This window comes from Erythrolamprus reginae, chromosome 2 (assembly GCF_031021105.1).
Source record: "Erythrolamprus reginae isolate rEryReg1 chromosome 2, rEryReg1.hap1, whole genome shotgun sequence".
Classification (NCBI taxonomy): domain Eukaryota; kingdom Metazoa; phylum Chordata; class Lepidosauria; order Squamata; family Dipsadidae; genus Erythrolamprus; species Erythrolamprus reginae.
In genome coordinates, this window is record NC_091951.1 from 126634193 (window position 1) to 126660286 (window position 26094).

At 39.8% G+C, this 26094-nt stretch overlaps 1 protein-coding gene across 3 annotated transcripts in view; it reads left to right on the forward strand.

Annotated features, from left to right (window-relative positions):
- The window catches only part of ARHGEF37 (Rho guanine nucleotide exchange factor 37), an 81501-nt gene that overhangs the window by 19069 nt on the left and 36338 nt on the right, over positions 1–26094 (forward strand). The window contains exons 1-5 of one of the 3 annotated variants that reach the window (XM_070739444.1): positions 105–168; positions 17020–17243; positions 18279–18402; positions 19967–20114; positions 25374–25573. In XM_070739444.1, coding sequence (XP_070595545.1) covers positions 17028–17243; positions 18279–18402; positions 19967–20114; positions 25374–25573 — 688 coding nt within the window. In that variant the 5' untranslated portion in view covers positions 105–168; positions 17020–17027. Of the gene's footprint in view, positions 1–104; positions 292–17019; positions 17244–18278; positions 18403–19966; positions 20115–25373; positions 25574–26094 lie in introns of those variants that run through there. The other 2 variants (XM_070739445.1, XM_070739446.1) reach the window with 2 other exon arrangements.

The following is a 26094-nucleotide window of genomic DNA, read 5'->3' on the forward strand; positions in this document are numbered from 1 at the left end:
CTCTCAGCTGACACAGCCTACTTCTGCAGTAAACAGCCCACATGCACTTAGCCAAGGGGGCCGGGCCTTTAGCCTACGTAACAACTACAGCGCGGGGGTTTATCATTAACTCCTTTAAAGAGCAGCACAGCAGCTCGAACAGGCTTGAAGCTCTGGGCTAATTCGCAGGTAAGAATTAATAAGCCAGAAGAGAAAAGTGTTTTGCCGGTAGTGAAAATATTTTCCAACACAGCAGGTCAAATCAGATGTATACTTAGCAAAATCTACAGGATAGCCATTCATCAACACCAGGTAGGTTTCTGTTCTTGCCTGGGTGAATGGAAAGGTTACATAAACACATTCCAGATTCTTCTCATTCCACCATCTTCCGGGGAAGACAAAACCAGGAAGAATTGAGGGGGGGGGGGAAGAAAGCTACTCTTTCCATGGTTTTCACCAGTCTATTAAGTTTTCCACCATTAATTTTCTGACAAGTGCGCTGCATATTAAGTAGAAATTAAGCAGGTGCAAGTTGAGACACGATGTTATGCCAACTGGCATTGGTTAAAGTTTGTTGATTTTCCTGCTCCTATTAATAACATAAGGCACCAAGGGGAAAAATAAAGAAAGCCAAAGCAAAACATGTCCTGATGCAATTTTTCCTGGGCAGTGCATCTTTGGTGTTTACATGTTTAGAAGGATCGTGTGTTAGAGTGCTGTTGCTAGATTTGACAGTTCATTACCGAAGGCCTCTTTTGATGTCTCCCTGTTATTAAGAACAGTCAGAATATAGATATTTGAAAAAAAGCAGTGTATGTGTGTTTGTGAGAGAGAGAGGAGGGGGAGGAGGTTTTCATTATTCTTACAGGGACATAAATATTTGCAGACAAAGATTTTGGCCTTGTTGTTAATGTCAGCAAGTTCTCCATGGACACTCTGAAGTGTTACAACCCCGTCAGAGTTGTGCTACATTCCCCCCCCCCCCCCCCCCCACTGTATGCTGCTCTGTACTGTTCTTTTACATGATTCCTGGCAAAAATACCCAGCTTTCCTTCATTATTTACTGTTGTGCTTGCAACTTGCAACTGGATTTAGTATTTTTAAAATCTAGATGTTAGATACACTGTAGACAGTTGGTTTGGAGCTACATAGCCACTGATTGGCCCAGAATTAATTCTTCAATTGTATATAAATATGCACTCACTTTATACATGTGTATGAGTACAGGTAATCCTCAATTTACAACAATTCATTTACTGACCGTTGTCACTGAAAAATGTGACTTTGCAGGTTCCTCATGGTCATGTGCTCAAAATTCAGGTGCTTGACGTGTTTGCGCGCGTATAAATCATATGTGTATTGTTGAGCAATATCACATCTATTTTCAAATTTTCTGATTTAACTCCAAGGTTGAATTCTACCAAGGTTAAGCCCTTTCGTCTCCTAGCATTCAGGGAAAGAACCTCTTTGCTTTCCCGAGTCACATTGACCTACTAAGATTAGAAAGTACAATTTGCAGAATTCATCTAATATAAGAAAGTCATAGCAAAGTTACACTTTGAATTTTAATGTAGACTTAACAGGTTTATATTTCTTTTTTATTATTTATTTATTTATTTGTTTGTTTATTTGTTTGATTTTTTTTTAATGCCGCCCTTCTCCTTAGACTCGGGGCGGCTTACAACATGTCCCAGAGTTACATTGACCTACTAAGATTAGAAAGTACAACTTGCAGAATTTATCCAATATAAGAAAGTCATAGCAAAGTTACACTTTGAATTTTAAAGTGATAAAGAAGATGGTAGCTTCTCAGCTGCAGGCAGTTCTGTAGAAAGGAGATTGCCTTCATCAATTTCAAATGGGCTTCAGAGCAAGATAGGGATTGAGAATACTTTGGATGATGGATAAAGTTTGGGACTTGACAACAGAAAAGTGACCCATCCAGTTGATTTTTTTTGTCTTCTCAACAATTTTCAAAATCAATAATAATATTCCTTTGGATAACTTAACTGACTTGGGAATAGAAGTATTGTTGCTACAGTTCTGTTCCCATCTCTCAGATAGATTTCATATGCAGACTTCTGGAAACAGTCTGTAAAGTAGCAACTAGTACAGTACTGTATATATTACAAGACTCCATTCAGTCTTCAATATTTTTCAATATACACAATAGCTGATGGCTGGCATATAGCACTTCATTTGCATCTTCTCATTCTAAGATCACACAATTCCACACAAAATCCATCAATTTTCAGCAACAATTTTCAGCAACAATTTTCTTCAGCAATCACTTTTCCTTTTTTCCAAATTAAAAGTGACAAATAGGAGATATGTTTCCATTATCATTTTAACTTTTCCACGCCCAAAATAAATGGAAACATTTCCAGAAGCCCCCGTTTTAATTCCTGCCCACTCAGGAATCAAACCAAAAGGAGATAAATACTGGCCTCATCCATTCCAATGGTGCCATTATGGCTTTTAGTGGAATTGCAAATAAAGGCAAATACATTTGTACCGGTATAATGTTGCAGGATCCAATCTGAGGCAGTCACCTGGACCAGAGATTTATTCTTCCATGCTGTCAGACTCATGCTGAAGCCCATCCTTGGGGACCTTCAGAACAGCAGTCACACTTAGATTTATATACCACTTCACCTTGCTTTACAGCCCTGTCTAAGCAGTTTACACAGTCAGCATACTTCCCCAACAATCTAGGTCCTCATTTTACCAACCTTGGAAGGATGGCTGAATCAACCTTGAACCTGGTGAGATTTGAACTGCAGGAAGGCAGCAGAAGTAGCCTGCAGTATTGCATTCTAACCATTGCACCACCACAGTTGAGAAGTCTCTAAAATGTGTAGTATTTATGTGGTTCCTGTGTGTGACTTATAGTTGGTAATTGGGATACTAATGGCCAGCTAGTAAGTTGTGGCTTTCCTGGAATTTTGGAGATAGAGTTTCAGACTTTGATTCATCAATGATTGCCTGTGTCTAGTCTACTGGTAGTATCTGGGGAAGCTATTCATCGAGTGCAAGGATATAATTGCAGTGACAGCAGATTTCTGTAACATTTTCAGTTAACGGAGTAACTTTTCTGAATGCTTGCCTGCATTAAACAATGGGTTGAAAGAGAGATTTTTAAAAAGAGTCTGAATACAGGAAAGATCGGGATGCTTATTAGAATGTCAAAGATGCAGAAAAGTAATTCTGAATGGAATTGTGCTGTTCCACAAGAAGCTGAAACACAGCCTGAGGATGCATCTGGATCTGAAGCTTGATCGCTTTTTCATTTTTTAAATTAAAACAATGCCCAGGATCATTTTATGTTTAGCCATGGCTGATATGCCACATGCATATTTAAAATGGTTTTGAACCTACAACATAGCACTCACCAGTGAAGTATGTAACTTCTAAAATTAACTACAGTGATCCCTCTATTATCGCGAGGGTTCCGTTCCAAGACCCCTCGCGATAATCGATTTTTCGCGATGTAGGGTTGCGGAAGTAAAAACACCATCTGCGCATGCGCGCCCTTTTTTCTATGGCCGCGCATGCGTAGATGGTGGAGTTTGCGTTCCCCGCCGCCCACGCAAAGGGGAAACCCCGATTCGGCTCCTCGCTGCTGCTGCGCTACTGAGCAGATCAGCTGCTGGGCGGCCGAAGGAACCTTCCCTGGGTCTTCCCCCTCTTGCTGGCGGGCGAGCGGGCGAGCGGCGGGCATCAGCGAGGAGCCGGGGTTTCCCCTTTGCGTGGGCGGCCGGGAAGACCCAGGTTGGGGGTTCTGGGGGGTGCTGGGAAGCCCCCCAGGCCGGCTGCGACCTTTTAAAACAGCCGCGCCGCTTCCCAGCTGAGTCCTGAAGCCAAACGTGGAAGTTTGCCTTTGGCGTTTGGCTTCAGGACTCAGCTGGGAAGCGGCGCAGCTGTTTTAAAAGGTCGCAGCCGGCCTGGGGGGCTTCCCAGCACCCCACGAACCCGGGTTGGGGGTTTGGGGGGGTGCTGGGAAGCCCCCCAGGCCGGCTGCGACCTTTTAAAACAGCCGCGCCGCTTCCCAGCTGACTCCCGAAGCCAAACCCGGAAGTGGTTTTTTTTAAATTAATATTTTTTAAAAAATCGCGATATAGCGTTTCGCGAAGATCGAGATCGCGAAACTCGAGGGATCACTGTATTGTGATATATTCTGCTTGGGGTTATCCTTGTGTCTAATCTGGAAATTTCAGATGTTATAAAACTCATCAGTTAAAGTGATTCCTGGAAATATTCAAAGACACATTGTAGTTACAGTGATCCCTCGATTTGCGCGTTCTCGATTAGCGCGAAACGCTGCAACGCGGTTTTTCAAAAAATATTAATTAAAAAATAAAAAATTAAAAATTAAAAAAATAAAATATTAAAAAATAAAAAATAAGTCCACGCTAGTTCTCTCTCTCTTTCTCTCCCTGTTGCCGGCGTGGTATATGAGAGAGAAAGAGAGAGGCAGAGGTCGGGCGCATTACCGGGAGGTGGAGGCGGCGTGGGGACGCTGGGTGCCGGGGACTCCGAGGAGGGGGTGGACGTCTGTTCCCTGAATGGAGACCGCCTTCCGCGGCGGGGCTGGTAAGGGGGGAAGCCGAGGGGGGAGCCGAGCCCAGCCCCGTGGCATTCGCTTTCCTCCCGCCGGCAACGGAGTCCGGCGCTGGGGCCATGCGGGGCCGCTCATCCAGGGGGGCGTGTGTGGACTGGCAAGCGGCAAGCGGCAAGTGATCTGGCAGGAAGACCAAGGGAAGGTTCCTTCAGCCGCCCAACACCTGATCCGCTCCGCAGCGCGGCAGCAGCGCGGAGCCGAAGATGGGGTTTCCCCTTTGCCTTTACCCCATCTTCGGCTCCTCGCTGCTTCCGCGCTGCGGAGCAGATCAGCTGTTGGGCGGCTGAAGGAATCTTCCCTTGGTCTTCCCCGCCGCCTACACGCAAACTCCACCATCTGCGCATGTGCGGCCATGAAAAAAATGGCGCACATGCGCAGATGGTGGTTTTACTTCTGCATCCAATATAACGCGGAAATCGGTTAGCGCGGGAGGTCTTGGAACGTAACCCCCACGCTAACCGAGAGATCACTGTATTTTACAAGGAGTGATACCAATTTGTTTTCAAATAAGTGTAAAATGCTATATTTTACAGCCAGGTTACTAGAGAATATTTCTCATATCTATAATTCTTATCCTTCCTTTCTTTGAGGTTATCTGAGGTGGTTTGTCTATTAAAATTGCTATGGTCATGTATAATTTAGTTTCTGAATTTAGCTCTAGTTTTGTAATGACTTGCCAAGAAACAAATAAAATTAATTTGGATTGCTAATAGTAAACATAATATAAAATAAGTATAAGATTAGCCGAGGTGGCGCAGTGGGTAGAGTGCAGCACTGCAGGCCACTAAAGCTGACTGCTAGATCTGCAGGTCAGCAGTTCAAATCTCATCACTGGCTCAAGGTTGACTCAGTCTTCTATCCTTCCGTGGTGGGTAAAATGAGGACCCGGATTGTGGGGGCAATATGCTGGCTCTGTTAAAGAGTGCTATTGCTAACATGTTGTAAGCCGCCCCAAGTCTACGGAGAAGGGTGGCATTAAAAAATAGAATAAATAAATAAATAAATAAATAAGAAAAAGGAGATATAAACCTATGAAGTCTACATTAAAATTCAAAGTGTAACTTTGCAATGACTTTCTTATATTAGATAAATTCTGCAAGTTGTACTTTCTAATCAATGTCAATGTGACTCTAATCAAGGTCAATGTGACTCTGGAACATGTTGTAAGCCGCCCCCGCGTCTAAGGAGAAGGGCGGCATAAAAAAAAAATCAAATAAATAAATAAATAAAAATAAAAAAGAAATATAAACCTATTAAGTCTACATTAACAAAGCATGGCCAGATAGGGACCAGTACACAATTACCTAGTTACTTCACAAGAGCTCTAACAATTGCTTTATTGTGAGTTCAGTTTGGGACAGAGGACATGTCCTCTTTTTTGCCCTCAAAGCATAGCCGTAAAACTTAAATATTGTCTGGCTTTTTTTTCCCTGTGCAGTGCTTTCCCTACACTGTATTTCTCAACTTCAGCAACTTTAAGGTGTGTAGACTTCAACTCTCATCTCAGCATCTGGCTGGGGAGTTCTGGAAGCTGAAGTCCACACATCTTAAAGTTGCTGAGATTGAGAAACAGCCTCCCAACAGCAACAGTGCTATCAGCAGCAAGTTAACAATTGACAAAACAATCAATTATACCCTGAAGTCTTTTGCCTTCTGACTGCTCTCCACAGCAAGCATCCTAGGCAAACAGCTGGTGCTAGCATATATCTCCCAATCTCTCTCTGTTTGTTTACTGACTTGTGATCCTTTCCTCTCCAACAAATATATATATACAAATATTAAACAGTTAGCATATCCCCTTCAGATAATGTTCTGGAAAGGAAGGGCAGACAAATTGGTATAGATTTCCCCCTTGAAGTATCCTATGTGTTGCTTCAAAGATGCACAGGCAATATGTGAATTTTACTAATATAAACAATCCTATCTTATACTAATTCCTTGCAGTCAAGATAGTTTCAGACAAGCCTATTTACTTATAGTTTTCCATAATCCTCTTAATTTTATAGCCTGAGGTCAAATGATCTTGTTATATGCTGTTGTTTTCTGGAGGGTGTGTGGATGCTATTTTTTAAATGGTTTCTTTTACATGTTTATTGTCATAATGACAATACCAGGATCCTGATTCATAAAGATGCATTGTGGTGACCATATAAGTTTATTGTTAAAATCTTTACTTTTATTTCTGACATTACTGTTTTAAGTGCTGTCGATTTCCCTTTCCGTAAACTGCTTTCACTTTCAATTCCCTTTTCCCAATCTGTGGATAGAGTTGGGGGGGGGGGGTGTTAGCCTGCTGGCTCATGTTGTAGATTTATTTCTCTAGCTGTCTCCCTTTCTGGGAAATTCCAAATTGGTGAGTCACTTGGAAGTAAATCTCACCCTTTATCTCAGACACAGTATAGACTGTTTTCCCTTTGCTTGCACATAGCACTTAACTATTCTTCTTTCTGTTGTTCCCATAAATATTAATTTCCTGGCTATTAACACATTGTTCTCTTTCTGGAGTGTCATCTTCTGTCTTTTGATGAACTGATATGTTCTAGGAGCATGTATGGCAACTCCTTCTTTATCATGCCCCAAATACAGCATTGCATCCTGCCCTGTAATTAGGACTTGACAAACAGATGAAAATTCATGTTTTCTCTAGAACACTTTCCTATTGTACAGGGTAGAATCTGAATTATCCAGAAAGTTGGCTTCTGTCCAAAAAACCCACCATGCACATTTTCAGTATACTTTACATTTGAAAGAAAAAATGGCATTTTGAAACATAGAAACATAGAAACATAGAAGTCTGACGGCAGAAAAAGACCTCATGGTCCATCTAGTCTGCAAAGTCTTTAGTGTGAGCTTCTTTCCATATATTTTCATTAAACAAGAAAACACTTCTGTATTGAGCTTGCTAGTTTATCTGTAACAAAACCCTGGTTTAGAAGAATCAACAGATCATATTCTATTCTATTCTATTCTGAAAAAATCTGATGAAAGCAGAAATATATGTACCATGAATAGTTTTGCCCTTTCTTGGAGAAACTAGTAAATGTAGTAGTCTACCCTTTAACATTTTAGAAAAAGCTTGTATCATACTCTAAAACTTCAAACATCTACAGTTTTAACAATTGACAATATTATTTGTGACATATTTAACATTTAAATAAACAACCCCTGAATCTGTTTTATCCCAAATCGAAAACTCTTGATTATCTTGTTTCAAAAGCCTGATCTTGATGGTATGATTCTGGTTGGAAATTTTACTCAGAGTGTTTTCTTTACATTTGAAACAATGAAACAGAATTCAGGAAAAAATTTCTCTATCTGACTTAAGTTCCTCTAATTTTATGCCAGCTGGACTTAAGTTGACTTAAGTTCCTCTAATTTTATGCCAGCTGGAAGGAAATAGAACAATAGAAAGACGTATATACATTTTCAATGAGCATGATTCACTATTTTCTGTAGTAAGCAACACGTATATGCTTCAAAATAATCTTCCAGCAAGTCTCCTCCAGGGATGACAAATGAAAAAGAAGATTAAAAGTTTTCCATTTTTTAACAGATACAGTGATCTTGACTGTTTTTAAGCCTTGAGTCAGAGATTTATGGCTATCAGGGACTGCTAAGATAGAAGAAAGGGACCAATGACATATTTTTGGAAAGGAAGAGATTCTTATACACTCTGGGACTGAGAGGTCAGAAATCTGAGAGATCTGATTCCCTGGCAAGTTTTTTTCTTCAGGAAGTGAGATAGATGTTAAACAGGGTCAACCCTTTTCCTATTGTAAAACGAGAGCCACACCTCTGTGACAAAGTGGAGCCAAACACCCATGTTTGATTATGAGGGATTCCGTGCTTCGATGACCCTTCTGACAGAGAAGGTGAGAACTTTATTTAATATGGGTGAAGCAGGAAATGGCCGAGAAGAACAGGGGAAAGAGTTTGTAACAGGAGATGGGGGAAGGAGAAAACAGAGGCAGGGAGTGAGGGAAACAGGATATGAGAAGAATTTGCAGCCTTATTTCATTATTTTTCATCACAGACTGATGCTGTTCACTGGCATTGCAATATTGCTGAGAATCTATAGAAGAGGGGAATCTGTGTTGGTGAAACATTTATCTTTCTCATAGCTCTTAATAATTACTCTGTGATTGCTGTATGGATTTGGGGGTGGGGGTAGATGTTTTAGGTCCTGCCTTCTTTGTTACTTTTATAAGTAATTTAAGGCAGCGAGCATACATGATACTTTTTATTCCTTCAATTTTCTCCCATAATAACAAAAATCCTGTGAGGTGGATTGGGCTAAGAGAGACTGATTGATTCAAAGTCACCTGGTTGATTTTTCACGCTAAGATTAGAACTCAGTTTTCTAGTTTCTAGGTGTAAACAATTACACCAGTTTGGCATTCCTAAGCATCATTGTAGACACTGTGACTGAATTGCAATAGTTTTTTCTTCTGCTTTCATTTCCCTTTCTTTGTTATTGATATACCGCATGCCTGGATTGATTGATTGACTAATGATTGATAGCGACCAAGATCTGATTTTATATTCATCTATATTAACTTATTACGAATTTATATTTTTATATCTTATATATTTGTAACATATTTTATTAGTGCATTAATCTATTGCTAATTTAATCCATTTTTAATTAATTGGGTTTTTTTTAAACTGATGGATAACTGGGGTGGGTGTAATAATGTGTATGGGATGAATGATTGGTATGAGTGGGATGGTTGGGGTGGGTGGGGTTATGCTAGGGATGAGATGAATGGAAATAGTATGAATGATATATTTGGCCCACCTGACGCTGGAGAGGCAGGAGGGGAGGGGGCACCGATCTCTGGGGTGGCAGAGGATCGGAATATCCCGGTGTTGCTGGGGAGAGGCAGATATGGTGGGAGCCACAGAGCCACGGAGTTAGCCCTCTGGAACCAGCTCCCCCCTGAGATTAGAATTGCCCCCACCCTCCTTGCCTTTCGTAAACTCCTTAAAACCCACCTCTGCCATCAGGCATGGGGAAATTGAAATAACTTTCCCAGGCCTATATTGTTTATGTATGATGTGTTGTGTACATGTTTTTAAATTATGGGTTTTTAGTTTAAATTATTAGATTTGTATTACATATTGTTTTGTTACTATTGTTGTGAGCTGCCCCGAGTCCACGGAGAGGGGTGGCATACAAATTTAATAAATAATAATAATAATAATAATAATAATAATAATAATGCTTGCACTAAAGGTAGCATGTCGCAGTTATAGCACAGCTGATACTAACACTGTCTTTACATATTTTGAGGGGATTACTCTATGGGTTTGATTTTGTTGTGGATATTATTATAATTTATGTTTGGTATGTATGTGCTGTTTGGTTTTTAATTATGATAGGGTTTTTAGTTTTTTCTTAATATTAGATTTGTGCCTATATATATTGTTTTATCGTTTGTTGTGAGCCGCCCCAAGTCTTCGGAGAGGGGCGGCATACAAATCTAATAAATTATTATTATTATTATTATTATTATTATTATTATTATTATTAATGTCCTAAAGGAAATTAGAAAATATCTACAACTCAATCAAAACCGTAGACAATCCCCCCAATCCAGGGGATTGGAAAACCCCAATCAATTTCAGCCTAGGTGTCAATATGGGCAAAAAAGTAAGTGTTCTTTTGTTCTATTGCTTAGGATTCATTGATGGGCGGGGGAGGGGCCTGCTGCCCGGATGGTGGGGGGAACGCAGTGTGGTAGTGAAAATGGAGCTCCACCCCAGAGCACCCAATTTGCACTGAAAGATGTTGAAAGAAAATGCAGGGCGTTCTGCATAACCCACAGTGTGGTAGTAAAATTTTTGGTAGCCCTTCACTACTGACGGGTCATGGCTGGTGATCTAGGTATGGGGTTTCTCCAGAAATAGGAATTGGACTTCCTCCATTTTTCAATAAATGCTCAGAAAAGGTGGAAGTACAGCAGTGTTTTGCCATAATGTTCTGCTGGCTCTACAGACAGCTTTCAAATATGAGGCATCATTATCATTGTGGTGCTTTTATATATATTGAGTTGGGTAATCAGCTAAAGGATATTAGGCAATGAATAAATAGAGCCACAGCAGTTTAAAAGGCAGAGAATAATTGAAATCCCAACTCTTTTTCCATTATAACCTAATTAGGTAGCTGATGCTTGTGCTGTCTACATCCTGACTTAGCTGTTCAAGCCTTCCTTCTCTCTTTAGGCACAAATGGGTTGATAGCATATAGCAATTCAGTGCTATTTGCAAGAGATATTCTCAGCTAGTAGTAGCTTCTGCTGAAGACTTGGGAGGAAATACAGAAGCAAATAGAGGCACATTATAGTCATGGAAAATCTCTATAAGAATATTGCTCCCTTGATTGTGATTTTATTTTTAAAGAGTCATTACAGTGACTTTATTGATTTATTTAATTTGATTTTTGTGCTCTCCAACTTGAAATATGACTCTAACTGGCAAACAACAGTTAAAATAAGAATAAAAACATCAACAGACCCCCCCCTCCCAAAGAAACGTCATGCCAGAGGCAATGCATATATCCATGCCCTCTGAAAAAATGGATTCATAAAAGCCTGGCCCAATGCCCATGGAACATCATCAGGGCCACAGAGTAGGCATGGCAATTGAAAAGGCATGGCTTCTTTTTGTTCCATCAAGTAACATAGCTTAATTGAGGGGACCAGATATCTGCCAACTTTGCTGGATTTTTACAGGCAAAAATAATAGGAGACAAATGGATAACCTAATTCTGTACCATGGAAGGCATTGTGGACGACAACCAGCATCTTGAATTTACTCAGAAACCTACTGAGAGCCAGAGTAGTTTATGAGCTGGCTTTATTGCAAGGGATGAACCAAGACCATGGAACTGTGATAGTGCACAGTGGTTAGAATGCAGTATTGCAGGCAAACTCTGCCCACTGCCAAGAGTTCAATCTTGACCAGTTCAAGGTTGTTTCACCTTTCTATCTTTCCAAGGGCCAGGATTGTTGGGGTAATTAGCTGACTCTGTAAACTGCTCAGAGAAGACTATAAAGCATTATGGAGCAGTATTATTATTATTATTTATTAGATTTGTATGCCACCTTTCTCCGCCCTATAACCTATATAAGGCTAAATGCTATTCCTACTGCTAAGGCATGCCATTAACTACACATACTATCACATTTTGAACTAGCTGGGCTAATTTCAATTTCTATGCGGTGTGGGACATATAGGCAGTAATTCCGATGGGAAGTAATTGGGAGTAACATCTCCTCATCCAGGAATGTGCTTAATTGATAAACAAAATGCAGTTGTGCAAATGCCCTTCTAACCATGGTTATCCTTTAAGCTTGAATTAAGACTTTAGGAGGAGCCCAGATTGTGCAACAGTTCCATCTAGGTCAATACAATCCTTTTCAGAATTGTCGAGTCCTATGAGGTTGGCAAGAAATATTGGGATTCTGGAAATGTTTCTAGATTTCTTTCTTGTTAGTAACATAAAGTCACAGAATCTTGATTATCAAAACAATCCTCTTGTACAAGGTATTTAAGGCATGAGTCCCTTTCTCATCACTTGGACCTTTTCTGTAATGGTGCTACTTCATCCTTCAAATAGCTGACCCTAATCTTGTTGGACAACTACTGGGTTGCAGATCACACTTTGGGGAATTAGAAATTAATCCTTGAGATATTCCATTTAAAAAAAATAAATGTTGGATAACCACAGCTCAGTGCCTTGGCAAGATGCCCACTTGCCTTGAAAATGAAATGGGATAGAGAGTAAAAACAATCTGAAGGACAGCAGAGAGGGGCATGGAGCGATCTTGTGTTTTACTTCTTGATAGATATTAATGTAAAAAAGTACAGTATTCTACATCCAACCTTGCTGTAAAGACTCTGTATAAGTGAACATATATCACTTCTTCCTCCTTCTATGCTTGTCACCTGGCAATAACAGGCTATGTATTTATTTGATAAAGTAGATTCATGTCCATGAAAAGAAATGCCATCATAAATCAGTCCTGAAAGTAAGTTAAAACTTTTTTGTTGTTTTACTCATAAAAAGAAACTGATCTATGGCTTTATCCCCATTTTTTGTTTCTTATGCAATGAAAGTCTGTACCGTTAGACAAGGATACAAATTATTTAGCCGTTTAAACTGATGCCATTTAAAACAAACATAATTAGCATTTTATTTGTGATTGTTGAGATATGCCTATGTTTTTAATTATTGTTTTATTTTGTATTTTAATTTTTTCTATGTCGACTTTTAACTTTAAAAACATGTAGATATACTATAGGATGTGTTATAATGGCAGTTGGATGAGAATTTATGTGGCTCACTGATGCAGTAATAAATAATAAACTAAGAGTTAGAATATAACCTTAGATGATGAAAATACAAAGAACTGAATTTGTTAAGTTTGACACATCATCATTTCTAAGACTATAAAACTATGTCAAGCAAGTGACAACCTCTGTTTGCCTAGCCTGTGTGTAATTCATAGGGTAGTTTGCCTCACCTTTTTGATTTAAATGTACTAACTGTATTTTTTGGAGTATAAGACGCATCTTACTTTTGGGGGAGCAAAATAGAAGAAAAAATCTACCTACCAGGTATTCATCTGGCCAGTGTCCTTAGTCTGTTCAGTTTCAGCACCTTATTTTATCTCCTGGTTAAGGCTGAAAAAAGCCTTTTTCAGAGGGAGTAGGAAGCTGGGAAAATTGTTAGCACCTAGTTAGGGCTGGGGGAGCAAAGCTTCAGAAAAGCTACACTCAGAGTATATGATGCACCCAAATTTTAGCCTCTTTAAGGGAGGAAAAAAGTGTTTCTTATACTCCAAATAACCAGTAAGTGAATTAACAGCTACAACTTTTTTTAAAAAAAAGATAATTAGGTAGTGATCGTTTGATAATGTTGCATAAAATGATAAGTACTGTATGGAATTATTCCCTGAAAATAAAGCATTTTATCATTCAATTGAATATTGCTGAAACTAAAAAAACAATCCATCGGTTAAAATAATTTGAAAGATTATCTCACTATTTCAGGCAAGCAGCAATATCTTTTCCTCCATATTGATTTTAAAAAGACGATTTCATCCAAGGTCATAGAACTGTGATTTGCATGACTCAAAGTGCTTTAGAATCATCACTGAGAAATGTTATGTGCCCTCAACTATGATCAGTTTTCACATATTTTAATAGATAGTTTTATCACTATTAATTCCGGGATTAACTTTTATGTGGATGATGATAGCCACTATATAGAATTATGTATGATGTCATGACAGGAAGAGTCAATGAACTCTGCTCAAAATTTGAAAGCCCTTTTCAATCAATGAGGGAAAACAGCTTCACTTTGAATGGAGCTGGGGGTCATGAAAGATAGTCACATGGGGTAGCTTGACATTGTATCATCAAATCATATTTTTGCTTAACAACATCTGTTCTCTCATTGGTGCCATGATAAATTTGTGAAAGTGTCAAGCAGACCATGAGAACAGCTTTATTCATGCAAGGATCTCTTGGAGAAGGGTGATTTCATCTTGCACCACAACAGGGTCATAACTCTGCCGGGGAGAGGCTCTTCTTTTTAGTCAGGAATCTATTGAAGAAAGAAATAGTTTCACATTTATATTACAGTCCTTGCCCAACCCCTGTTAATAAAGAGGGCAGGTTTCTGGAAATCCCAGTCAGTTGTTTAGAATTAAATTCAAGCTTCATAGTAACTAATTAAGAACAATTAAGGTTTTTCAAATTATAGGTTACCACCCAGATACAGTGTGTAGCTGTTACAAAATGTTAAAGTATATAATGAAAATTGGGAATCTATTGCTCAGTGAAGAACTCGGATTCAATGGGATCTGATGTAGATAACTTTGATGTAATAATTTAGAATAGAAATAGGAATAGAATAGAAATAGGAATTTTATTTATTTATTGTTAGAGTTGAAAGGGACCATGCAGGTCATCAAGTCCAACCCTCTGCCTGAGCAGGAAATCCTATAGCACCCCAGCCAGATGGCAGTCCAATCTCCTCTTGAAAGCGTCCAGAGTGGGGGAGTTCCCAACCTCCGCAGGCAGGCTGTTCCACTGGTTGATCGATCTGACTCTCAGGAAGTTCTTCCTTATTTCCAGGTTGAATCTCTCCTTGGTCAGCTTCCAGCCGTTGTTCCTCGTCCGGCCTTCTGGTGGCCTGGAGAATAGAGTGACCCCTTCCTCTCTGTGGCAACCCCTCATATACCTGTATACTGCTATCATGTCCCCTTTGGCCCTTCTTTTCTCTAGGCTATCCATGCCCAATTCCCACAATCTCTCTTCTTAAGTCTTGGCTTCAAGTCCCCTAATCATTTTGGTTGCTCTTTTCTGCACCTTCTCCAGAGTTTCGATGCCTCTTTTGAGGTGAGGTGACCAGAACTGGATGCAGTACTCCAGATGTGGTCTGACCAGGGTGTAGTAGAGTGGTATTAATACTTCTCTGGTCTTGGAGTATATAGAATAGAATAGAATAGAATAGAATAGAATTTTATTGACCAAGTGTGATTGGACACATAAGGAAATTGTCTTGGTGCATATGCTCTCATTGTACATAAAAGAAAAAATACATTTGTCAAGAATCATTAGGTACAACACTGAATGATAATCAGGGTACAAATAAGCAATCAAATTATTGTTGTTGTTGTTATTATTATTATTATTATTATTTAGATTTGTATGCCGCCCTTCTCTGAAGACTTGGGGCGGCTAAATATTAGGAATCAGTCAATATAAATCATAAGGAAACAAGCAACAAAGTTACAGTCATACAGTCATTAGTGGGAGCAGATGGGTGATGGCAACAATGAGAAGATTAATAGTGCAGACTTAGTAAATAGTTTGACAGTGTTGAGGGAATTATTTGTTTAACAGAGTGATGGCGTTTGGAAAAAAACCTGTTCTAGTTGTTCTAGTTGTCCTCTTGAGGAGAGGAGTTGAAAAAATTTATGTCCAGGATGTGAGGGGTCTGTAAATATTTTCACAGCCCTCTTTTTGATTCGTGTGGTATACAGATCCTCAATGGAAGGCAGGTTGGTAGCAATTGTTGTTCACTATATAAATGTTCATTCTTTCCTACAAGTGGCTTAGTATCAACCATATAAATGCTAGCCAATAGAATTCTTGCTATTGGAAAATTCCTTTACGAATGATAAAGAATATTGACAATTGATAAACTGTAGGGAGGAGACAGGGTTAGAGAAAATAATAAGAGAAAAAAGTGAGGGTATAAAGGCGCAAGCAACCAATATATATAAATTGCTAGTGAAGTCAGACGGGGACACGATTGAAGGATCGACTAAATGGTGGCAAAATGAGATACAAGTAGAGGTACAAGAGATGGAAAATATAGTAGAAAATATAAGGAAAATTAAAAATACAAGAATCAGGGAAATGAGAAGGAAAATATTACATAAATGGTATTTTATTCCCGTTCAACTCGCACACTTTCAGCAGAATGCCAGGGGGAATTGTTGGCTTGGGTGTCAAGATAAAGGAGTGTTTATGCATATATTCTGGGAATGCCTGATAGTGCAGGAATTTTGGCAAAAAGTGAAAGAGGATATCAATAGAATGCTAAATATACAATGGACAATCACTAAGGAAATGGCAGTACTAGTTAAAAGCAATGCGATGGGAGAATTTAGAGAAATAAAAAAAGCAGCAATAGAAAGCACTCAGGCAGTAATAGTTTTGGGTTGGAAGGATGCAACAAAATGGACAATACAAAATTGGTATAGGTACATGGTGGACCCTATTCAATTTGAAATTATGGATAAAAGGATAAATTTGGAAAATGAAACTGAGTTGGGACAACTGATGGGACGGTGGGACAAGGTAAGACGATATATGACGAGCAGAATCCGAGACCAAGCTACAAGAAATAAATTGGAATCACTCTATAATATGTAAATAGATATATTGCTCTTGGGTCAAGTGGACTATACAAGAACACCCCCGATTTGGTGGTGGGGAATGTGTGTGTGTCTGGGTGGTGGGCACATTTCACTATGCACTGTTTTATGTTGTGTGTAATATGAATTTGTTAAAAATTAATAAAAAAAATTTATTGACAATTGATAAACTGTTGCCAGTATATGTTATCTAACTGCTTATATTTTCAAAATGTAATAATAAACAAAAGGGAAAATTCCTATTAAAATACAGCCTAAGGATTGACCTGACTATTGCTTATATCAGTGTTTCCCAACCCTGGCAACTTGAAGATATCTGGACTTCAACTCGCAGAATTCCCCAGCCAGCATTCGCTGGCTGGGGAATTCTGGGAGTTGAAGTCCAAATATCTTCAAGTTGCCAAGGTTGGGAAACACTGGCATATATGAACAATTCTTGAAACTTCTCATTCTGCTTTGTAGCTCCTAATATGGCAAACGACAGCAATGAAGAACCTCCATCCAAGGTGACTTCAGAGGATGAGGAACATATCTATGAACATATTTATGAAACTCTGGTATCTTCTGACAAACCAGAGCTGAATCACCAAATGGCCCTGGATGAGCTCATCACTACAGAGGCTAACTATGTGCACAACCTTCAGCTCTGCATTTTTGATATCCGTGATCACCTCCAGAAAAAGCAGGTGAGAATGAAAGAGATGGCCTGTAATCATCAGCACTTGAGTTATGATGATTTTTTAAAAGTATCTACAACAGGGAATCCTGTTTTGTATAAATAGCAATGCCTTAAGGCAGTGATGGCGAACTTTTTTTCCTTGGGTGCCGAAAGCATGTGTGCATGTGCTATTGTGCATGTGCAAGTGACCACACCCTGGAGGTGGCAAGAATGGCCTCCTCCACCTCCCTGGAGGCCCTTTGGAGGCCTAAAACAGCCCACTTCCCAACCTCTGGTGGGCCCAGTAGGCCCGTTTTTCGCCCTCCCCAGGCTCCAGAGGCAGAAATGCCCTCTCCCATCCCTCTGGGAGACTCTCTAGAAGCCAAAAATGCCTTCCCAGAGCTTCTGGGTGAGCCAAAAATCAGCTGGCTGGGGCAACAGCTTGTGTGTCAGCAGATATGGTACCGCGTGCCACCTGGGGCACCCGGACCAAAGTTTCGTCATCACTGCCTTAAGACATTGAGGAAGCTAAGCATCAGTGGCTTGAGACCATCAAACTTGAGACTTTAAAGTAGACTAAGCCATTAAATGAAATGGAGTATAGGGAGAAAAGTCTATAACTGGAGATATTATGGAAATTATGTTTAAGGCAAGAGGAAGAGAGTATATTAGTTTTGAATATATTCCTTATTTATACTGAATATATTCTTTATTATCACCAGTAAGGATGGTGAACCCTTGACTGATTGGATATATGGCTTGAAATGACCACTGGATCCTGTTGTGAGAAAGTTTCTTCCAGCTGTACAGCTGTTGTATTCTGCAGATCCATTCTTCAACAATGTGCTCTCAACCTCTGCACCTGAAGAATCCAGAGATCAATAAAGCAGCATGATAAAGCTGCTTACAGAAATACAAAGGGATTTTTCAGAGTGAACCACCTATATATGTTTACAGTTTTAGAAGCAATGTTGGGCTAGAAATGTCACTTTAAAAGATAGGTAACTATCTTTGTCTTGTAGAATAGGAAAAGAAACTGAAACATTGCACTACTATATTTCAGCTGCTCGAAATTGACCTGGAAGGATTGTTCTCCAATATAGACGATGTCCTGCAGGTTTCCAAACGTTTGTTGAAAGGATTTGAAGCTTCGTTGAATCAGGGACAAGAACAACTTTTTCATATCAGTAGGTAGTATCTACAATGATGTATCTACTGCATAGTTTTTAAATAGTTGTTATTAAGGCAATAGTGTACAGTAACATTCTATTATAATAACAGGAGTTCTTCGATAACTTCAATACAAGTGCTATGAGGCAGTGTCAGATTGCCTAATGTCTTAAAAACTGGATTCAGTATCACCTTTTGAAGAGTTGAAAGATCCAAGTATTACTTAGCTTGATGTTAATCAGCTATTTCTGTGCTTCCAGAATTACTTTTATTGTTTATATCAGAACAAAATAGTTACTTTGAATATTGTCCAAAAATGTATTTATTTCAAGATTGTATTAGCGGTGGGTTGCTCCTGGTTTGGCCTGGTTCTGAGAACCGGTAGCAGCGGGGGCGGGAGGCTCCGCCTACCCACCTGGGACACTTCTGCGCATGCACAGAAATGTTGTGCACACACCCAAGTGCATACGCAAACCCGTAGTAAAAGCACTACTGGATTGTACATGAAATTATGGACTAAAGAGACATGATTTAACCTCCAAAACAGTAAAATCCTGTTGTGCTTGCTAAGTAAATGGAAGTCAAAATATCCAAAATATTTTTTATTTTTTGAGTTCAGATTCTGGGGACAGCACAGTATGAGTCATAAAAGGGGACATTTAGGAAGCCATCTGTGAAGTATCTTCAAAGTACTCTATGGAATACTGTGGAGAAAGAAAGAGAAGAATGTTGGACAACCTGATGAAAAGATAGGGTGGCTAAGGGGTAAAATAAGCAGAAGATCTTAAAAGTTAAAGAAACAATGGTAGTGAGAGACGATAGATAATGAGGACACGGTGTAAGTAAGGCTAATATAATTTTTCACATGAGACCTAATGATAAGAAGAGTTTTGCATTGTGATGGATAAGTAAGACTTAGGCAAAGTAGGAATCCAAGGGGGAATAGAATTTCAATCCCATTCTTTGGAAGTTCTGTCTGCTGAATTCAATTGTCACTTTTGAAATGTAAGCTAATACAGTATCTTTGAGAGGTATGGCATGTTCAGGGACCTGGGGGCGATAGTGAAGGGATAGCTTCTTAATTTCATAATTAGCCAGCTATACAGTGATACCTTGGTACTGAACTGCTTTGAAACTCATCAAATTTGGTACTTAACGTATGTTGTCATGAAAATTTTGCCCTAGTACTTAATGCACAAGCTAGAACTTGTCTGTACTGGCTACTTTGTGATTCACGACATTATTCCTTATGGGAAAAAATTGTTCGCTCCTCATCTTTTTTGTTCCTCATCATGCCTCCCAGAATCATTTAACAATAAGTATTAAGGTATCACTGTACTTCAAATGTGTACACTCTTTATCAGCCTATAAAGTTATTCAATTATCTATATATTTACATATATGTCCGTATGTGTACCTGTATGTATGTATGTGTGGGTGTGTATGTGTGTGTGGGTGTTACTTACATAAAAGTGAGAATTATTAATAAGATTTAAGAACAATTTGATGCATTTTCAAGATACAATATATGTCATGGGAGTCTTCATTCATTCTGATGGTTTTAAAATTTTGTTGTGGTAGGCACTTTATTCCAAGAGCTCAAAGCAGAAATGGAGAATGTCTATAAAATTTATTGTGGAGACTATGACCAAGCTCTTTTACTGTTGGATATTTATAGTAAGGAGCCAAGATTGCAAAAAGAAATCATGGACACCTTGACGACCACTGTGTAAGTATACTTTATCATGGGGGGCAATCACACAACCCAGATTTTTTAGTATGTTAATCTTTTTAAGAAATACAGCCCTGAGTTCAATGATGCAGTTACATCAGTCAGTGGTAGGCAACATCTGTACCCTTTGGGTCACTTCATCCCTTCAGCTTGCTGAAACAGATACTTGAGTAGGGGAGCATAGTTGTGAGAGATGACAGCTCTTTTTCCAAATGAATCACAATACACATCCAAACCAGAGGGTGTAAATCTGCTATGGTCCACACAGTGGGTTGTTCTTCTACGGTGGTCTAGAGGTGGAGCTCTTGCCTCACAATCAGGAGGTTGTGAGTTCGATTCTAGGTAGAGGCAGATGTAGGATCTCCTGTTTGGGCAGGGGGTTGGACTAGATGACCTGCAAGGTCCCTTCCAACTCTATTAATCTGTTAAAGTCTACTAATGCCATTTGTATTTAATTTTGAAGATAGAGGGCTTTTGCTAAATATGAATCATGTTTAAAAGCAGAGGAACAACTAGATTTGCAAATTTATTTATTTATTTAATTAATTGGATTTATATGCCGCCCCTCTCCGAGGACTCGGGGCGGCTCACAGCATGTAAAGAAAAACAGGAAACAGTAATAACAATCCAATTATACCTTAAAAAACAATCTTAAAATTCTAATTAAAAACTATCAATATCATTCATTCAGCAGTCAAACTAAGCATTCATCGGTCAGGGGGGAAGGGATAAGGAACCCCAGGCCTGGCGGCAAAGATGAATTTTTAAACTTTTTCTGAAGGCAAGAAGGGTGGGGGCAGTACAAACCTCTGGGGGGAGCTGATTCCAGAGGGCCGCCCCCCCACAGAGAAGGCTCTTCCCCTAGGTCCCACCAGCCGACATTGTTTGGTCGACGGGACCCTAAGGAGACCAACTCTGTGGGACCTCACCGGTTGCTGGGATTCGTGCGGCAGAAGGCGGTCTCGGAGATAATCTGATCCTATATGAACTACGCGACATCTTTCCACTGGTTTTTTCTTGCATTCTATTAATCTCCTGAAATTGTGATGTTCCATGAATTCATGGCAAGATTCAAAGCTTACCCTTGTCCTTCACAGGATTCAACACCATCAGATAAAGTGGCCATTGGGCCAAATGAGTTTTTAATGGGATTAAATAAAGTCGTTCTGTTTAGCATACTTGGTTGGGGTACTAATAAGAAGGCATTGTGCAGACTACACCATGTTTCCTTCTTTAGTGTATATTATTTTTCATGGATGGTGCCATGAAAAAATGGTATCTAGTAATGCTCGGTGAGCAAAGGAAAGCTGTTGAATATTAAAAAACCATCCTGCAAAAGCTACTGGAGATAATTTTGCATTGATTCTAAATCATTATGTCCAGAGAGAGTGTATCACAGAGTACCAAGGCACAGTTATAAAGCTCATTTGCTTAATAACGCTGGAGATAATCTCTGCTCCAGCAGTTTGAGTCCTAGCACTGGAGGGAAAGGGTGAGTTCCCATCAGTTGCCTCAACTTCTGTGCATCTAATAAAGCATGTTCTATGCAAGTAGATGAATGGATACCACTTTGGTGAGGAGATGACTTGGTACTCCATACAGGCAGTCAGATTCCTGCTGGCTCTGAACCTTTCCAGTTGTGGTGCCCATTTGCAAGGTGGCTCCAGGGAAGGGAGTGGGCCTTGGATGATGCTGCAGGAATAGCCACTTGTCTTTCTTTCTGGTGCAAAGCCACCTTGCACCCTGGGAAGTGTGTGAACCTGTCCTACAACAGAGCTGGTAAATTGGCTACCAAACTACTACTATATAATAGCATTGTGGTCTCCTGTAACAACGCCATATAATAATAACAACAGAGTACCATTTGCTGAGGTCTCACCTATTGATAAGCTTTTTAGAGACCTTGTTGGCCTTCTTTGAAACAGGATGCTCCTACAAAGGAGCTCAGTTTACACAGTCCTTTCCACTGCTATTCCCAACTAGAGCCTAGCTGCAGAAAAACCCTTCAGACTTAACATAGCAGCAGCACTAGACAATTCTTCCAGCAGGGCTGCATTGTTAATCAAGGCTAATGTGTAATCCTAACACATGATGGCGAATTGCCCATGTTCCAGGCAATGGCATGGTTATAGCGTACCACTGGGCTTTAAAGATTAAATGCTTTAGCTTTTGGAAATCAATTGTAAATCAAGCATAACAATTGGAGGCAGATTATTAAGTGCTTATAGAAGATACTTTGGAATATTATGAAGGAAGGATGGCTATTGTATTTGGTTCGTGGATTTTGCTTTGTTTTGGGGTTTAATTGGTGGGTTTTTGGTTGTTGTTTTTTTGCAGGCTCAAATAAAATATAATCAGTTTGATGTTGTAGGTAAATTATTGGACCAGAGACTGGGAGATGGGATTTCCAGTCTTCTTTTAGGCAAGAGAGCCAATTGAATGACTGGATTGGGCATGCTTTCTCACCCCAATCATCCTCATCGGGTTGGGGAAAAGAATTATTATGTACACTGTCTTGAGATGTCCAAAGGAAAAATGAGATGTACTTCAAATAAATAAATGGAGATGTGAAATGCAAACGCTGCCTCTCTGTTAAATACATGAGAAATGTTCAGTTTCCCATTAGGGAAGGCTGAAACGTTTTAAAGCTACTTTACATCCTGATGTTTATTTATTTAGGAGCTTTAGAGCAGAGGTCCCCAACCTTTTTTGCACCAGGGACCGGCTTTCAGCTAGACCAGTTTTCCATGGCCCGGTGGGGGGGGGGGGAGCTAGCTGTCAGCGGCGCCGTAAAAGGGGCGATCAAGAGAGGAATGGGTGAATGAATGGACGGAGGGTGGGAAGGAAGGAAGGAAAGAGGGAAGGTACAGGAACAGAAGGGTGCAAAGAAGCAAAGAAAGGTGTGAAAGGGGAGAGTAAGAGAGGAAGGAGTGAAAGAAGGGAATGAGGGAGGAAAGAAGGGAGGAAGGAAAAGGAAAGCAAGAAATGGAGGGAGGAAAGGAAGGGAGGAAAGGAAGGAAGGAAGGAAGGAAGAAGGAAAGAGGGAAGGGACAGGAACAGAGGAAGGAAGCAAGGAAACTTATGAAAGGGGAGAGTAAGAGAGGAAGGACTGGAGGGAGGGAGGGAAGAAGGTAGGAAGGAGAAAGAAAAGAAATAGAGGAAGGAAAGGTAAAAGAGAGAAAGAAAAAGAGCAAGAAAGAAAGAGAAAGAAAGAAAGAAAGGCAACTTCAAAGAAAGGCTCACTGAGCATCTCTCACTCTCTCTCTCTTTCTATCCCTCTTTCTTTCTTTCTCTTCCTTTCTCTCTCTCCTCTTCCTTTATCTCCTCTTTCTCTCCCCCCTCTCTCCCCCTTTCCCTCTCTCTTTCTCTCTCCCTCTCTTGCTATCTCTCCCCCCTTTCCCTCTCTTTCTCCCTCTCTTTCTCTCTCTCCCCCCTCTCTCTTTCTCTCTCTCTCCCCCTCTTTCTCTCTCTTCTTCTCACTTTCTCTCTCTTGTTTTCTTTCTGTCTCTTTTGCTTTCTCTCTCTCTCACTCTTTCTCTCTTGTTTTGTTTCTCACGCTCTTTCTCTCTCTTGTTCTCTCTCTCTTGCTATCTCTTTCTCTCCCCCCCTTTCTCTCACTCTTTCTTTCTCACTTTCTCTCTATCTTGCTGTCTGTTGCTTTCACTCACTCTCGTTCTCTCTCCGTTCTTCTCAGCGGTGACGCGCGCACGCCCTGCCCGCCTCACATTTGCCGAGAGGACTTTCGCCCCGGGCTCTCAGCAAGGGGGTTTGCATGAGAGGCGGGGCCGGCGGAAGGTGATATTCAATGTCGGGGGCGCACGGGCGGTTTTGCGCGCGCTCCCTATCTCCCTGCTAGCCCACTCGGAATACGTATTCAAAATAAGAAAAGCCTTTGCCGGCGAAGGCTTTTCTTATTTTGAATACAGTATTCCGAGTGGGCTAGCAGGGAGATAGGGAGCGCGCGCAAAACCGCCCGTGCGCCCCCGACATTGAATATCACCTTCCGCCGGCCCCGCCTCTCATGCAGCCCCCTTGCTGAGAGCCCGGGGCGAAAGTCCTCTCGGCAAATGTGAGGCGGGCAGGGCGTGCGTTCCGGGTGCGGGAGGAGCTGCGGTGAAAGGCAGGAGGTGGCAGAGGAGCAGAGGGGGCAAATCGGGCGGGCGGTGGGCAGCGCGGAAAGGCCGAGGGGGCCCTGGCGCCGCGGACCGGCTGAAAACCCCCAACGGCCCGGTCCCGGTCCGCGGAACGGCGGTTGGAGACCCCTGCTTTAGAGGACACCCATTGGGAAACTCTGGGTAGCTTACATAAAACGAAAACAAGAAATAAAACAAGGAAAACCAGTAGGAAAATCCCTGGGTCTACACAAACCGACTACCTCTAACAAAAATATCACCTACAGGGCTCCATAAGCACCCCAGATTTTTAAAGGATTTCTGAAATACCTCACCCCATTCCTAAGAGGTCTGAAAGGGGCGTGCATAAGCGTGCCTACCACCCCTATCCTATTTATTTGTATCCATTTCATGGATTAATAACCATGTTTATACCTATATAAGTCTTCGGAGAGGGGCGGCATACAAATATAATAAATTATTATTATTATTATTATTATTATTATTATTATTATTATTAATAATAATAATAATAATATCTCTGTTATCTAATACATGCTTGACAAAATAAATAAAACATTTATTTAATATATTAATAATTTACAAATTTAATAAATTAAAAATGTATTAATTAAATTAACTAAATTTTATTTATTTAATAAATAAAATAAATAAAATAAATAAAATAAATAAAATAAATAAAATAAATAAAATAAATAAAATAAATAAAATAAATAAAATAAATAAAATAAACAAATAAATAAAATAAATAAAATAAATAAAATAAATGAATAAAAACAAATAAAATAAATAAAATAAAATAAATAAATAAAATAAATAAAATAAATAAAATAAATAAAATAAATAAAATAAATAAAATAAATAAAATAAATAAAATAAATAAAATAAATAAAATAAATAAAATAAATAAAATAAATAAAATTATAATAATAATAAAAATAATATCACCAGGATAGAGGGTTGATACAGATCTCTGGACAGAGGAGGGGAGGAATCTTATTCCAGAAGGAACAAGCTCCACAACAGAAGAAATACGCTTTCTGTGTCCCAATAGATGGCGCTATTTGCTTGAGGGGGGACCCAACATGCTCTTACTGCATACCCTATTGCATTTCTTGATCAGGCCTCACACCGGTGCTTCAACCCTGAGCTTCTTCCTGGTGATGCCAGTTCAAAGAATCACAAAATACCCACTGTTGCTGCAGAAGATTGTGGAAAACACTTCAGACTCTGACAGTGCCTATGGAGCCCTGCAGGCTGCAGCCACCGCTATGGCAGACGTCAATGCCAATATCAATGAATATAAAAGGCGGAAGGAAATAGGTAAGAGAGATTGCTCTTTCCTGGTTGTGTCTGCTGCAGAATGCCAGGAACCTTCAACTTCCAATAATAGCACTCATTTCCCCTAGAATAATTTGTCAGAAAATTGAAATCCAGTATATCTGGACCAGGTCAAGTGAAGCAGGCTATATGGAATGTTTGATGTACTTTTGCAGGACTTTGTGATCTAATTTCCTTGAGTTTTACCTAGGAATATTGAAAGTTTAATAATGGCAAAGAAAAATAAAGGGAAAGCACTTTTTAAAAGGTGATTCTAACATTATTTCTACCTTGGCACAGCAAGCGGTTTCCTGACTCAGCATTTGCAATGGAGGAAATTAATCAGCTACAACTCTCTTATAGCTTTGGGCTTTAAGCACAATATGCAACTTTATCCATACACAGATTTTAATTTTTCCTGCTGTACTTCCAAACATGCAAACAATGGAAAATCACTTTGGAAAGGAAAGATAGATTTGAAGGCATAATTCTGCTTTGGGAGAGGAATATTCATTACCGAATTG